This window comes from Cheilinus undulatus, linkage group 8 (genome assembly GCF_018320785.1).
Source record: "Cheilinus undulatus linkage group 8, ASM1832078v1, whole genome shotgun sequence".
Lineage (NCBI taxonomy): Eukaryota > Metazoa > Chordata > Actinopteri > Labriformes > Labridae > Cheilinus > Cheilinus undulatus.
Window position 1 is genome coordinate 22,203,076 of NC_054872.1, and position 17,498 is coordinate 22,220,573.

The 17,498-nt window shown below is 39.3% G+C and overlaps 1 protein-coding gene across 1 annotated transcript in view; it reads left to right on the top strand.

The window, feature by feature from the left end:
- sntb1 (syntrophin, basic 1) overlaps nt 1–17,498 on the top strand; it is an 86,394-nt gene that overhangs the window by 42,170 nt on the left and 26,726 nt on the right. The window contains exons 3-6 of the mRNA XM_041793018.1: nt 18–135; nt 307–396; nt 8,127–8,263; nt 10,549–10,745. Coding sequence (XP_041648952.1) covers nt 18–135; nt 307–396; nt 8,127–8,263; nt 10,549–10,745 — 542 coding nt within the window. The remainder of the gene's footprint in view (nt 1–17; nt 136–306; nt 397–8,126; nt 8,264–10,548; nt 10,746–17,498) is intronic.

A 17,498-nucleotide genomic window follows, 5' to 3' on the forward strand; every position in this document is an offset into this window, starting at 1 on the left:
CTTATCTCCTCTTCCAGACAACTGGAGCTGCACTCCCCCGACGCCAGGCACACCGTGGTGCTGCGCTGCCCAGACCAACCATCTGCCCTGTCCTGGTTCTCTGCCATGCATGCTGTCACATCCACGCTGGCACAGGTCTGTCTTTGATTCTTTTGGTTTTTACAGGTATTTTTCCATTAGTGGGAGCATTAAAATGAGATATTTTAATGGGCACATACTGTGGCCATTATTCAGCCCTTCAGTGCTGCTTTGAATCTAAGGCTCTCTGAATAATCATCCCTCCTAAAATGTGCCGTCCCCACACAGCGGGCGCTGGCAGAGGTCATCCAGAACACCGCCAAGATGGAGGTGGCTGGCAGCAAAGAGATACGACACCTGGGGTGGCTGGCAGGGAAGGTAAGAGAGTGTGTCTGCGTATGTGAGTGTGAAGGTGCATGTGAAAGAGATAGGCTGTGTTAAATGCTTCATAACTCCCCACTGTACCATTTTGTAAGTGTGTGAGACAGAAATGCCTCCACATTTCTCACATTTTTAATGGGGTATCTCCACTGTTGTTGCCTTTTTGTGACAATGGTGCACAGGTGTATGTGTGCATGTCCGTGCTCTTCTTCTGTCTTTATAAGGACTAGTTTGAGTTTTACAACTTAGAATGGGGGGTATTTTTAGAAAATGAGGGCATTTTAGTTTGTACTGTGATCACCGAAGGGCTGTTAAAAGTTTAAGACTTGATTTCAGGATTTTATTTTGCATCCACAGCTGTGAAAACCTATTAAAAATATTTGATCCGTGCCGTTTATCAGAAATATGAGCTGTATTAAAAGACATGCCTTGACTTTTAAATCACTTTCACATCTTGACTGTTTTTTGGTTAGAGTTCTATCCATAAAAAGTTTTATCTATTCATTTCAGATGAGACCATGTGACCTTTTTTTGTCCTCTCATTCTACATGTCCTGTTTGTAATATGTTTGGCCATTATTATGTCCCAGAGTACATAATTTTGGCTGAAAAAGCAGATATTCTGTACTATACACTATACTCTCCTTAATTTCTGCTCTGGCGAAGGGGCACCTGTTGAAGTGAATGTTGGATTATCAGTCGTAAGAAGGTATAGAAAGGTACTTTGGGTTGGCTTAAATGCATGGCTGCTGAATCAAAGGCTGCCAATCAAAACAATAACAAAAGATGAAGTGCAGTGATAAAATCTGCTGCTTCCATCTTATTTTAAAATCGAGGAATCTTTTCAACTTAAACTACCCTCCATAATGTTTATTTACTGAACAGCAAATTGCCATTGTTGTTTCATGAATGAATTCCACATATTGAGGGAGGAAAGCTGTTAAAAAGCTTTTCTGGAATCGTTTGCAATGCTGACCAGTAGGATCATTTTTGACTTGACTTTTCTCCCCCATTATGTGTAAATTATTCATTAAACGAAAAGCAGTGGTTTACTGTTTTTTTAAATACACATTTAGGAGTGCAGTTTTTGTAAAAAAAAAAACAAAAACAAAAAAAGTTTGTGTTAAATATAAAATTGTGTAAGAAGCAGAGGTTGGTGGAGCTGAGCTGTTTGTCTCTGTGTGGCTTAAAAATATCTAGTTGGGCCCATAGCCTGTAGGAAATATTGAACCTGAGTGATATCAGCCATTTAGTCATTAAAGGGCAATTTTGAGTCTGATCCACAATGTCTGCTATATAGAAAATGCTGTCTCAACCTAACTTTAGATCAGCCTTGCCCCTATTAATGCATAAATCAATATCCCTGATTGAACGAAAACAGAGAAAGTAAGAGAAAAATTCATATCCTGTACAGTGTGTGCCTATTAAGGCATCAACTATACAGACCAGAGGATTTTGGCTGACTGCTGAGGTCGGCCCTACACATGGCTCTGTATTTGTCTGACTGAGTGAGTGACTTACTGTACTTTCAGAGCCATAACATACAGAGTTACGCTATGGGCAGGGTTTCGTTGTACAGAAAGCTGTCGGTAATGGCTGCCCCACTAGAGTGATTATGTTGGATATGACTTTAAGCACTTAATCTGTTTAACTAGAACTGGATGTTTCCATATGAAATAAAGAATAAAAACAACCCTAAAAGCTTTTCATGTTGTGAAAGGTGTTTTTGCTCTTCTTCTGACCTTCTTCAGCATGAGTGTGTGATGGTTACAGGGAAAGGATTAGTTGCTAGGCTGGCTAGTGGAGTGATTAGCTCGGATGTAGCCACAGCAGCAATTTTGTCAGAACTGGACGATGTCTCTTTATTTAAACCAGGGCAGGGAGCAACACTGAAAGCTTTCCATGACAGAAAGATGTTGTTTTTTTTTTGTTTTTTTTTGCACTTCTGCTGGTCTGTTTCAACATGACTATGCGATCATTAGGGTGGGGTTTTCCAGTGTATCCAGGGGCTCCTGCCGCGGTAGCCATAAGCTAAGATGTAGCTGTAGGAAAGCTGCAATTTAATCAGAACTGGACTACATTTCTTTTTAAAACATGAAACACTGAAAGCTTGTCTTGGTACAGAAGTGCTTTTTGCATGTCTGCCAAGGGGCCTTGGCATCAATTTTGTTTCCTGTATCTTGACAACAGGGCATTATGTTTTAAACTTTAAGGGTCCTTCAATTCTCAACCCACAGACATTAGGGACAGCACAGTTACTCACCCCAAAAACTAGTCACTCTGCCAGAACGCACAATTCAGTCAGGCATTTCAACAGGCACCTCAGACAATTGCAGTCAGCCATATACTAGGTTTTAACCTAATCTTGTTTATAACCAGTCTGTAAATATGTTTATTTCTGATGCAGAAAAGGGAATTTTAAAATGGGGGTTTATGTGACTCCTGGTACTTCTGCAGCCAGCCTCAGCAGCTTTATTTTTCAAACACAGGGGTTGTCGCTTGGTGGAGCGACACAGCTACAGGGGTCTGAGTAAAGCAGGCCACACACTACACGACAACTGAGCTGATTGTATGGCTGAATTCCTCCTCCTCACCAAAGTCAGCAAATGCCCGATAATCAGAGGGCTCTCAAGATTGTTTTGACAGATAATCCTGTAGTGTGTTACAAGTGACTTTTTCCTTCTACAGCCTGACTGGAAGTGCACTGACTCCAGATTGTAAATATTTAACATGTCCTACTGTTACAATCAAAAATTCCATGCGTGGTGAGCACTGGGAACAGCTGAGCAAGTATGATCACTGAACGGAGTAATAGCCAGTTAGGAAGAAGGGGTGAAGGAGGAAGCTAAACAAACAGCTATTTTCAGTGATCTGGGTTATTTGGTTCAGCTAGCCAGCATAGCCGGTTCTTTATGCTCCCAAAACGGCACACCATGTGGGTACCAGTTTGGTTGCTTTTGGCCTGCTAACTGTAGCAATGTCATGATATATTAATATTTGTGCTGGTATTTCACTCCAACTGTGCTTAATATAACAGTGCGAGCTTTGGCCCACGTATCTAAAGCTAACATAGCTTAACATCAATAAAGTAGCTAATGTAGCTGTGTTAGCTAAAACAAGCCACTGTTCGTGTTTTTACTTAAATCAGGTCTATGCATAATTTCATCCTAGATTAAACCCCTGACCTTTTTCTCTGTTACATTTATGAAATATTGCTTAGTTTGTAATATTTGCTATCTGGTTATTTCATAATTTAACTGCCAGTCTTTGTTAATGAATTAAGTAGATTGTTTAAAAATCTAAAACTCCAAATACATTGTACTGGCAAATTACGGCACTCGTGTTCTGACAGAGAGAACGTCTTAAATGAACCATCTATGAGAGTGGCCATCAGAGATGTGTGGTTTGCATTCAGACATCTTGCGTCATTAAACTACATTCATAAACTGATTCTGGTAACAATCAAACACTATTAATTCTTGTTCTGATACCATGGATCCAAAATGTAAAATTGAACCATTTTAATGGCAACATATCAGCAGTTTTTGGTCACAATCAGACTGAAAATCTGTAGTTCTTTAAAGCTTTAAAACTTTTCAGAACTATAAGTCATTAAAATTCTATATTGCATTCTTGCATAGAGAAGAATTTAAGCACCAACAATGTTGACAACCGTAGTCAGCTCAAAACCTGATGTCTAGGTATGACGTTTTAATGTTAAAATTGAAACCATCTGTGGGGTATTCAATCACTAATATATGCATCCTGTTCATAGGTAGCTGTCTTTGCATGCATAGATTTTTATTATACACTTGTCATGCACACACACACACACACATACAGATAAATACATCTTTGAAATTCACACAAGCACAAAGGCAGGCACAGCTTCACTCTCTTTCACACAGAGACACACAAACCTGTGTGCACACACACATTTGTACCTGTCTAATTTAGTCGGCATGAATTTGCCAGTATTTGATCCTTCAAATGCTGTACAATACTGTTACTAAGCAACATATTCTCATTATGTTAAAACGCTGACCCTCGACCCCTTAAATCCTACGATGTGATTGGCTGAGGCAGAACTTCAAAGAGCAGCTTAGGATTCCATCGCTTGGCTGCAGATAAGCTCTCATAATGAGAATAGTTATGGAGCATTGTAAAATAAAATACCGGGCTGCCTGTGTGTGAGTGTGTGTTATAAGTTAAAAGATTAACAATGTGTGTTTTGAAGAGAAGGCGAGGGGGTTTGCATGCACAGCAAAAAAATCAAGAAGGTTGGGGTATAGAGTTGTTATGAGAGGAATAAAATGTTTTTGTAGCCTGTCTTGGATTAAACTGAGAGGTGAGGAGTGGTCTACACCCACTCCTGAGTGAGCCTTTCACACACAGGTACACACACTGTGGTACATTTAATATGGCAGTTTTTTTCCATGGCTTTCCATAGTCATATGTAGTAGTTGAATTGTGGGGAAAAGTAGCCAGCTAGGGGATCAGAAAATCCCCCCACCCCACAATTCATTAAACAAAGGAAGGCATATGTCATAAGAAGGTGTCCCTCTCAGGAACATTTAAGCATCCAACAATCAGTGTGTTGCAACCTTTTGAAAATGTAGGCAACAGGGCCCTTTGCCGCGTGTCTCTTCCCACTCTCTCCCATTTCCAGATCTATCCACTGTCCTACTCCTATCGAATAAAGACATGAACCCCCCCCCCCCAAAAAAAAAGAAAGGATCTTGTACAGTACATTTTCATGCATTATGCATCATGCATACATGCAAAACAAGGTCACGAAACATACATGACAGTCAAACATGAGATGTATAATGAGCGATATCCCAGAATAAGGAGCTTAGTTTTATGTTTATTAGGCCTGGCACCTTCCAGTTGATAAGTCATCCATGGCTATAGATGGCTGATCAGCTCTCACCTGACCAATGATATGAGGAAGGCAGCGGAGAGAGTGAGAGACATGCAGGGGAGAGAATGCAGTGCCACTTTGTGATGAAGTGGCACTGCAAAAGCCTATACTGAGCCCTCTTCCACAACCCAGACAGCCCTGCATGTGTTATTCACTAGTATGCAAGTATTAAGTCCCTTTACCATCTCATTAAAACATCCATGTTAACACTAGAGCCTGTAAAAGACAAATGGAAAATAGAGGACTGACAGTGATGTCTCATGGTCCCTAAGAGTCTCCCTTTATGTCCCAAGCTGTGGACTTATTTATAGTTCACTTCAGTAAATACTAGTGTACACTGAGCTGTCTGGGCAGTATTTATATTCTGAAATCACACAGCACAGGTTGGAACAAGTAGGTCCTGTTAATAGTTAATGTTACAAAATAAGATGCTCTCCCACACTCATATTTTATGATGATTATGCCAATACACGTCATCATCAATGAGCCCGACATACATGGATCACATGTTGGGATAACGTAATATCTAGTAAAACTTGTCCAAACTTGGGTGTTTCATTTGAACTTTAATGTACAACTGATAGTAAATACTGTAAAAAGAGTAGAAATATAAAACCAAAGTTGCAAAATGAGGCAGGGTGGAGTGATGCGTCTGGAAGAGCTGCAGGTGTGAGGCAGGGCCGGTTTTGGTCATTTGGAGACCCAGGGCAAAGACCAATATAAGGCCCCTCCCCCTTTAGCTTAAGAATCAATAATGAGTGAAAAAATAGAAAGCATCTCTATTATTTTACTAAAGCCACAGAACTACAGTTAACGCCCCAATGTGAGATATAGATACCCAAACAGCCAACCGTAATTCATCAGCTCTTTGAAAAGCATCTCATAGCTCAAACTCAGCTCATTCTAATATCTTAAAAAATATTTAGGCCAGGTGGATCTCGCATAACGCTTGTGTCAGGCCAAAGACTTGTATCTCCAAAATCACTACTTTTCAGGGAATAAAACAAACACATCTTTTGACATTTTTTATTGCTTTAAAATTGGTTAAAACCCACTGACAGGTGTAAAAGGTGACCAATAGCACTGATTTATAAAAACAACTTAAAATCATAAAAAATTTGAGATACAAGGTTTTGGCCCGACGTCAGCGGTAAATCAAATAAATATATGCTCATTATTAATGACATATTGTTTCTTCTGACACTATACAGACATTTTTTATGTAGCCTATTGCATCCCACTTAACCTCACAATTATCCACCAATTCACTCTTTCATTTCATTTCAACTATGGATTAACTCATCTATGATCTTTCCTACATCCCCGGATTGGATTGTGGCTCTTGCTAAAATATTTTTAAGACAATGTGGCTCTTTGGTGGAATAGGGTTGAATACCACTGTCTCAGACAGTTGATATTTGAGACCAACATAATGAGATCAAAATTTTTTATTTTACTGCAACATGCTTGTTATTTATATATATATACTCTGACTACCTGAAGGATGCAACATAGAACCTGTCAGAGATTAGGTTGATCGAGATAATAAGGTTTTTGTTTTTTTCAACCCCAACAACCAATCCGTTGGTCAGTGCCTGGGGGGATTTCAGTTGATCAAGTTTTTCTGTGGTTGACTACAAGCCTAATGTTTATGTTGCAAAGCAGCATTTCATATTACTCTAAGTTTTTAAAAGGTTGAAATAAATCTAAAATGTGAAGGAAAAACATGTGGTAACATGTTAGTCAAACTATTTTATAGTCAACAACAGGAAAAAAGTGGCCATCTCTAATTATGTGAGTTGTTGGCTGTTTGTTTGACAGCTGGTGCTTGAGGAAAGCCTTGTGTTTTTTTTTCCAGTGTGCACGCGTCAATAAAGACACCAACATCTTATTTGATAATAGAAACACACATGGGACTTACTGTAAAGAAATGTCAATTTTGACATCTAGTGTTCTTCCCTTTTGCTAAATCAAATCACAGGCAGTAATATCAACTTAGCTCTTGTGACCTACACAAAACATTACTTCTTTTCCCTGTCCCTGTTGTCTGACTGCAATCTGACCTCTCAGTCTCTACCTCTTTCAAAATAAAATTCAGGTGTGTGCACCCACAGACATACATATGTTGAGATGTGGGTCTTTCATTGTATAATCAGACATGCATGTGCGTTTGCATCATTGTGCACATGCTGGCAGAAACGACCTGCAGCGCCACACAAACCCCCCTACCCAACCCACATTCCTCTCTCTGACAAAACATGAGTCCCATAAAGCAGCTTGCTGGCACACTGTCATTAATGTCCCTGATAAAGTCTGTGCTTTCATCTAAAACCTGAGTAGAGTTTCAGAGTTTTTGATGGATGTTGAAGAGTGTTGGTATAATTAATCTTGCAGCATCAATTAATGGAGGTAGAGCTTGATTCCAATTTAAAATGAGCGACTTTGTAGAATTGATTTATTGCTTACTTGGTTTGCTTTTACAAATTTGAATCTTTAAAAGTCATTGGTTAATTAGTTTTGAATTTTAGAAGGAAACAAAAACTTTCATAAGTCTCAGAAAATCTGTTAACATATAAAATTATATAGATTTTTTTCTGCTGCTGCTGACTGCGTAAAGAGCAGTGGTGATTACTTATGGCTCCCTGGTCATTTTTGCAACTACAATGCAGTAATCTGTAATAATTATTACTTTTTATGTTTAGTTTTTTATGCTAATATTGGATTCAGCCCTTGCCTTGCACAGGATGAGTTGGTATGAATGATGGGCAAACTTCAGTGTCATTGTTTACATGTTTTTCCTGCAGACAGAGAGTGAGAAGCAGAGCTGGAAGCCCGTGCTGGTGGTGGTGACGGAGAAAGACCTGCTGCTGTACGATAGTTTGCCACGAGGCAAAGAGGCCTGGCAGAGCCCTGCACACACATATCCACTTTTAGCAACACGGTAGGTCCACCCCTGTCTATACAGATGTCAAAAACACACACGGTTTATTTGCACCTTCACATATTTTACATATTTCATGGAGAACACTGTGTTGTTGAAAAAAACATTCCATCTAAACACTGTAAACTGAAAATAATACGATGCTAATTTTAACCTTCTTACACTTTAAACATGTTTTATCTTGTTTTTTAAACTATATATGTAGTTTAATACAACTGTGAGTTTGGCATATATTTCACACTACCATACAAAACAGGATTTCTGTGAAAATTAAGTTAAAATACCAAATCATCATGTCCCTAAAAATGTTGCATCAAGATATCCCATTAAATAAATGTGTGGGCACCTTCTCCATTGTACTTAGTTCATTTTTTTCATCATTCTGTCTAAATCAAACTTCCAATCAACGTAAGATCACACATAACAGGCCAGTCACAGTGTCTCTGTACAAACTAGCATCATCTCACTACTATTTGATGTGTGTAAGCAGCCCTCTGTCTGTCTCTCTCTCTCTCCTGCTCCTTGCCTTTGTTTAGGGCACACCAACTGTGTGACCTCCACCTTTGCTTTTTTTGAGACATTTTCCAATTTATATTCACCTGCTGCTCTTGTTTCTGCCCTTTCAATTGTACAACACTAACTAAGAGGAACAGACATGTTTCAGTGACAACAGTTGGTGTGCATGCTTAATGTGTCATTTAGTGGGCAGGGCTTAGCAGAGTAGTATGAGATAGGAGAGAGAGGTAGAAGGTTTTTCCCACTGGAATGCTAATGTTGCTTACCACCATGTTAATAAGAAGTGCTGCATTCTCAGATACCATTAGCTCCTGAGGAGTTTAGCAGAACAAATTTGTACCATGAAAAAAAATTAGGTTTGCAGACACACTATATGGGCAAAAGAATTCAGCCTCCTGACCATTCCACCAACAGGGACTGTAATGACATTGTATTCGAGAAACATGTACTTTGTAATGGAGTTGGCCCCTCTTTTGCAGCAATAACAGCCTCCATTCTTCTTAGAAGGCTTTCCACAAAATTTTGGAGTGTTCTTTTGGGACTTTGTACCCATTCATTCTGTAGATCATTAATGAGGTCAGGCAGTGATGTTGGACGAGAAAACCTGGCTCACTATCTCCATTCTAGTTTGTTCAAAAAGTGCTTAATACTAGGGGTTGAAGTCAAGGCTCTGTGCGGACCACTCAAGTTCTTTCAGACCAAACTCTTCAAACCTTGTCTTTATAGTCTTTGCTTTGGTCCTCCCCAAACTGTTGCCACATAGTTGGAAGCATAGCACTTTCTAAATTGTCTTGGTATGCTGAAGCATGAAGACTGCCCTTTACTGGAGATAGGGGGCCTAGCCCAAACCCTGAAAAACAGCTCTATATGTTTAGCCCTCTTCCACTGAACTTCACAGTTGTTCCAAAGGTGGTGTCCATCACAGTACAATGCTTGAAGGGACTGAGATCTTCAGAACAACTGATTTTGTATCACAAATTTTTGCAAATAGAGACCGCATTGCTAGGTGCTTGATTTTATACACCTGTAGCAATGGGTCTGATTGAAACACCTGAATAAAATAATTAGCAGCTGTGGCCAAATACTTTTGACAGATCAAAGACTGAAGACAAAAGAAACATGTCTTAAAGAGTTTCAATGACTTTTTGTGACAATTTATTCTCTAGGCACACATTCGCAACCCACTTAAAATGGCTTTGTGACCCACTTTTGGGTCCCGACCCACAAGTTGAGAGCCACTGCTCCAGAGTGAGGTAAATCACTACAGATGTGGAAACAACTTCCAAACAAGTGCTTTCTGTTAACTGATTTAGCGTTCATATTTTCCATGTCCTCTGATGTCTCCATTCTTGTCTTCTTTGCAGTCAGCTTAATCAACGGCTCCTCTCACTCAGGATTATCACACTCGTTTTCAGTTGCCATGGCCTCCTGTTTGCAAAAAATCAGAAAATGTGGCAACAAGACCTGGAGCTGACGTAAAAATGGCATTGCTCAGTAGCGTTTTAGGGGAGTGTTTCAGTGTGATACAGACACATCAACGCACAAGTCTGAAGTGCTCTAAATAGCATACGTAGCTTTGGTGTAGACTTGATGCAGAAGCATAAACCAGGCTTAATGCATCATTTCCATGGCATTATTTCTCAGGCCGGATTTAAAGTAGCCTAAGCAGTCATGCTATAAGCACAAACACCCCCATAACAAGAGGTGACAGGATACTTTCTCAACCTGTAATTGCCTCTGACAGTAATTCTGTGTATGTTTATATCCAGTCTGGTTCAGTCTGGTCCTGATCGGGGGTCTCCTCACTCTGGGACAGAGCTTTTCTTCGCCACTAGAACCGGCACACGACTCGGCATCGAGACCCACCTCTTCCGGGCCGAGACCACCAAGGACCTGTCTCTGTGGACAAGACAGATAGTCAACGGATGTCACGCCTCTGCTGAGATGATCAAAGAAGTTAGTACGAGTGAGTATATGCACACAGCATGAACATTTAGGTTTAGGTAAAGATCCTGAAAATTAATTAAGAGAGAAAACATACAAACTTAGATGCCAGAAACTGAGACAAACATAACTTTGGTGGATGGATGGAGCTTCAAGGGTCATTGCGCTGGATTCTTTGATGCTTCCTTAGACGTGTTCAGGCGTGCTGCAGCAAAAACACATCCAGAGAGATTTAAGGGGCTGCAAGGGGAACGAGTGCCTGAGGTGTTGCAAGCCTTAAAATAAAGTCTGAACTCAGTTCATAAAGCAAAATGTTCAGAGACACATAAAGACTCCTGTATCTCCTCATACACTGAGATAGAGGAGAGTTTGTGATAATATGACAGCCATATGGAAGATGTGGACAAAGTTCTTGCTATTTATAGAAAGGAATGCTATTCTTGTGTATGTACTGTTTGGCATTGGTTTTTGGTCATCCTGGGAATTCCAGCAGATATCCCCTCCCTCTCTCTCTCTCTCTTTTCCTCCCTCTTTCTTCTTGCACAAAATGTCCTGGGAACTGCTCCTCTCCCTTGGGTCCCCCTCCTCCCTCGCACTAAGATAACACTGTGCCAAATTAAGTTTCACTTCAAACTCCATTCCTATATGAAACGGTGTACATCTAACAGCAAATGATACACAACCCCACCCGTACATCCTGCTAGTCAGTGATGTTTCTGCATCATTTACTGCCACCAAACTCTTGTAAAAACTCTCGTAAATGGCGTTTGCAGTCACTGTTCCAGCTGTGGATGTTGTGCTGTGATTTGCATAGTGAGGGTGCATTCATGTCTGAGTTAAATTTAACACTCTGTGGTGTTTGATGAGTATCATATTTTTCATGTTATGGTAGTTAGAAAGGAAATGTGACCGTTAGAAGGACATCCTTTGTAATCCCATGACAAAATGCTGTCTAGACTGAAACGAGCCACTCAGCGTTGATGTGCTGGGGCTCAAATGTAGCAGCAATGAACACAGTTAAAGGCCCTGCTTTCCCATGGTACACCATCATAAACTTTTAGGGTGATAAGATCATAGGAAAGAGAAGGAGTGTGCAGACATGTTTGATTAACATCAACCAAGAGAAATAAAAATGCTAGTGCTGTGTAACACAACAATGACTGAGACATTTTCTCTATATCTTTCTGTGCCGTTAGCATGCAGTCAGTTCTTGTGCTTTTTTTTTTTCTTTTTACCCCCCAAAAGACCCTGCTTCTTCTTCTGATGAGGACCAGTTTAAGTTAAATTGATGAATGAAATGATGATTGAAACCAAAGAAAAGGAAGAAGTTGAACCAATCTTTAAAACTCCACTGACACCACCATTCCTTTTTATATTGACATACATCACATTGTTAAAATTATGACTCTAGTAATCTCAGCACACATTGACAAACCATTGTCTATCATTATCTGATAGATAGCTAGTGTATGCCTCTGGGAAAAGACCTGAATTACTCAGCAGTTCCAGTGAAGTCAGCAGTTAGCATCCACCACTTCCAAGCAAGGTTTTTCCTTGTTACATTATTCCACAACACAAATACTGTAGCTTTCATTGCCCCTGAAAAACCCAGAGAATGGGCCTTCCACAGTTGTGATTTATGGATGATATCAGTGTGTATTTGTTGGACCAGTAGCATTGGTGCCAGAGTCCTGGCTAACAGTTGCCACATTTTGGACCTGAAAAGTGTGTTGAACTATTACTGGGTTCTGATGTTGGAATTACTTATCACTGATACTTTTAACCCCTTTTAAACTTGCATTCATTTATTTTTTCAACTTCTTTTAATTACTTTATACTCATTTTTGCAACTTCTTTCTCATTTCTGCCTTTTTTTGCCACTTTAACCCCATTTTTGCTGCTTTGAACCCATTTATGCTGGTTTTCGCCCTTGATTGGCACTTTTTACCTCCGCCAAGGAGGTTATGTGATTGGGTGAGTTTGTTAGTTTGTTTGTTTGTTAGCAACGTCACTCAAAAAAGTCATGGATGGATTTTCATGAAATTTTCAGGAAATGTCAGAAATGGCATAAGGAAGAACTGATTAGATTTTGGGACTGATCCGGATCACGTCTGGATCCAGGAATTTTTTAAAGGATTCTGTACTATTGGGAGGTAGCGCTAATGGCAGAGGTCTACACTGTTACCACTTTACACCAGGAGATGGCAGGCATGAGTAACTTCATCAGAGTTTTGGAGTTTATAGAGTTTGAAAGACACACGCCCGGTCGAGGAGATGAGTTGGAGCGTAACAGAGAGAAAGACAGCGAATTGTAGCGAGAATACTCACAATGCTGGGAGGAACAGAGGAATATTCACCCTCTGCCATGACTTCCACACGTAGCGAAGCCAGTGCTCTGCCTCACCGTGTCTCCACCCCACCGGGGAGGGAGTAATCGGTGAATTAGATTTTGGGAGTGATCCGGATCACCGTCTGGATCCAGGAATGTTTTTAAAGGATTCTTCACTATTGGGAGATAGGGCTGATGGTGGAGGTCTGTGCTCTCTGAGTGCTTTTCTAGTTGCTACTGCTTTGCCAATTTTTGCCTCTTAATGCTCATTTTTACCTCCTTTTTTGCCACTATAAAACCCTTTTTGGCTGATTTTTCCCCCGTTTTGCTACTTTAACCCATTCCTGTGGCTTTTCACCCATACAACAGTTCCATGTTAGGCTGCCTCACATGGAACTTAGCCTTTCATATTCTGAGTCTCAGTTCTTCAGAGTTGGCTAGGCCCATGAAAATCACAGTGAATGGGCCCCCCAGTTGTGATTTATTGATGTTATCCATGCTTATGTGTTGGACCAATAGCACTGATGCTAGTGTCTTGGCTTACAGTTAGCTCATTTTGGAGCCGAACAGTGTTGTATTGAAAAACTATTGCCTGCCTCTGATGTTTGAATTATTTATTGACGGTACTTTCTTAACCCCTTTTCAACATGTTTTCCACCTATTTCTTCGACTTCTTTTTGCCACTTTAACCAATTTTTGCAACTTTTGCCGATTTCTGACACTTTTGGCTCTTTACACCCATTTATGCTGTTTTTCACCCCTGATTGCAACTTTTTTTGCCACTGCCATGTCAATTAACACCCACTTTTGCCACTTCATACTCCTTTTTACCTTCTTTTGCCAGTTTAGCCATCTTTTCTCTGCTTTTTTTGCCAATTTCAGTCACTTCCAACCCATTTTTGCTACTTTTCACTACTTTTTGCCACTTTTTGCTCATGTTTGCAACATCTTTTAGCCAGTTTTAACCATTTTTGCTGCTTCACGACCTTTTTTACCACTTTGACCACTTTTTGCCTATTTTTGCAATTATGTAATTATTTTTCATTAAAATGCAACTACTTTTTGCCATTCTTTTAACCCCTTTTCACAATGTTTCCAACCATTTTCCCATCTTTTGCACGCTCTGACCCCTTTTCACAATTTTTTTCCACCAAACCTAGTCCTTTTAAACTGATTTAAGCTGCTTTTAACCCATTATTTTGCTCATTTTTGGAATAATTAAATCAGTTTTCCCTTAAAGTTGTTTCAGTTCCTTCTATTTTATTTTCTGGCATCCTTGCATTGGTGTGCATCATAACTTAGCTTTAAAGTCTGACATCACTATCCAAATGGTTTAGTCAATGTGCCCATCTGCATTGTCAGCATTTCCAAAAAAGGTAATTCTGTCTTAAGAAAAGGGATTTACAATTTGAAAAGGCTATACTGTTCTACAGCATAAAAAAGCATTTTTGTTGCTTTGATAAAAGTGGTTATTATTCAGGTTAGAAATAAAATATGGTTATCAAAGTTTACATTTAAAGTGAATCATTATTTTCCTTACTGTCAGGGTCCCCTCATTTGGCTGGGGCCCTGGAAGCTCTCCTCTTTATCCCCCCTTATGGGCAGCCATGGTAAAAGACTCCACATTTTGTTAAACTTGATGCACTATGCTAATGTGCTTTGCTGTAACTTGCAAAAACTATTTTTTTTTCACCATTGATGAGATAAAATGATGTTAGGTCACAGAACCTTGGAGACTTGATTGCTAAACATGATTGAATTTTGGATAAAAAAAAAATACAGAAGGAAGACCTTATGAAATCAGGTAAGAACCTTAAAAGAAAAACATTATAATTTGAGTTACTCACAATCAATGGTATTAGAGTTTGTAGAAATAACATTTTGATTTGTCAGGAGTAAAAAAACAAACTTTATGAGAACTGTCATTAGAGGGGAGACTTTTATTTTTTAATAGAGGTCAGTTTGGCCATATCTGATGCATTTTGGTTAGTAAGGGCAAATTTGTTGCTCAAGTTTAAATGCTTAACTTATCAGAGATTGTTTGCTGCACTTCAGTGCAGCCATCTGTTTACTGGGACAAATATGTGGCTATTAAAACTCTGTCAGCAAGAGCTGATGTGTCATTAGTGCAGATATGCTTGTTTTTTTAACCCACATACCCCAAACATGGCTTGTCAGTACAGCTTGGAACATAAATTCAAAACAAATGTAAGCCAAAACAGGTTTAAAATTGTCTTTAGTTTGTAAAGTCTTATGGTTTCCTTCTGTTGTACTCTTTTTAAAACACTCTGTTATTATACCTCTAGAAACAGAAACCCCTGTAGGCATGGCTGTTTTTCCTGAGTGAAATGAATTCATGAGAAAAGACATGTGAAAGTCTTGTTTGGAGCTCTTAAGTTGCCTTCACATGTACTGTAAATATTTCACAAAATGTCAGTTTGACTACCCCTGAAATCCTCCTGAGTTTATTGTTCACATATGCATCTTTCAGGCTATCACCATTAGATGGGAGGAGGGTGTGGGGTGAGAGGAGACAGTATGTGATGTAAAAAGCACGACACAGAAGTGGCAAACGGAGCAACAGGTTAGCTGTATGGTGCTATAATGAGGGATAAATGTTTTATTAAATTTAATTTCAATCCATCAAGTCATTTTCATTTTTTAGTGTGGTCGACATAAAAATTAAGATTACCATCAGTGATTCAGTGTCACAACTATGGCTAAGATATCTGTGAAAGCAGCTCTAGTTTTGTACCTTGGTACTGATTCAGGATACAGATCAGTGACATAGAGCAGCACAAAGAGAACAGTGAAAGTGGTTTTAAATTTTTATCTCTCAGCACTGAATTTTAATCTAAGATGGATCACATAACTTTCCTCAAACAGATGATTGCTAGCACCATGCCCTCAGCTTCTTGTTACGGATGTAGAAAAGTAATTTACACTTCCCCGAGCAGCAGTGTGACACCGCATACAAAACGCATTCAGTCATTTATCAGCAGTTACCACTTGCAGAGTCGTTCTCTGACCTTGTCAGCTTTTCATCTGTGAAACATTCTGATAAATCACTGTGAAGTTTTATTCACTGTCAAGGCTCGTGATAAAGATTTACCATGAAGAGGGACCAGCTCTCAATCACTCTCTGGGCAGCAGGCCATTCTTCCAGGGATTTTAAAGGGGAAAACCATTTGTTGGGCTCTGAAATCAAATTTCACAGGCACTTGGCCGGCTGTCATTTTTTGCTATTATCATAACCAAGGTCACCTAAAACTTTTTTTGGATGGATTATATTGATACTTTGAGCAATTAGCAGGATAGGGCACTGTTTATCATTCATAACATGTTCACTAAATATCTTCTTTGACTCCTGTTGCTTCTCACTTTACTGCCATAAAAATTAGTTTAGAAGTCAAATTTCAAGTGGCTGATTATGAAAGTATCTTTTCAATTTCATAAAGTAGCTATCTAAAAAGAGCTCACCTCACAATCTGCAAAATATTTTTTTAAAGCTTTTTCAACTTGCATAATAGTGTGAGGGATTCATTGTATTAGATTTAATGCAGATTTTCTTTTTCTAATATTTTTGATCATTTTTAAGGCAGAAATGTTTTATTTTTGGGTTCACTTTAATTCCATTTCTTGCAGAAAATCTGATGAAACAACTTACATGCTGAATATGATGCTACAGCCTATTGGTCAAAAAGCTTCCTGCCTGCAGCAACTAGGGTCAGAGCATTATGTTTATATAGGCTGTCCATTCATACATACATACATCTGTCTGGCTGGGCCGGTACTGTGAGAATGAGATCTCAAGAACACTCGGAAAGGATTTGCATCGAACTTTGCAGAAATATTCACTCTGACTCAAGAATAGATTGATTAGATTTTGTAGGTCAGAGGTCAGAGGTTGTCATTGAGCCTCAGGACTATCCATTGAGTTGGATATCTCAAGAACACCTCAAAGGAATTTTATCAAAATGCAAAATTGCCACTTTGACTAAAGGATGAATGATAAGACCCTTGGAGGTCAAAGATCATTGTCACTGGGCCTCATGTTCAATGCTTGTTGTGAACATGATAACTCAGAAATGTTTTGAGAGACTTTCTTGCAACTTTGTATAAACATCCATTCTGAAGAAATAATGAACTGTTAATATTTCAGGGGTCAAAACTTAAGGTGATGTTCAAACTCATGTTCATCCCTTGCCTGTGCATGCAATAAAATGTCTCAAGAGTATTTTCAGGGACTCGCTTTGATCTTTGCACAAATATCCACTCTGACTCAAGGATGCACTGATGACATTTTTGAGGTACAAGACAAGGTTACCATGAACTCAAATCTTGTGAGCACAATATTTCATGAACACACTAAAGGATTTTTCTAAAAACCTAATGAGAGAGTGGTACAGCAAAAGCCACTGTTGAAGAAATTTGTTAAATCTTGAC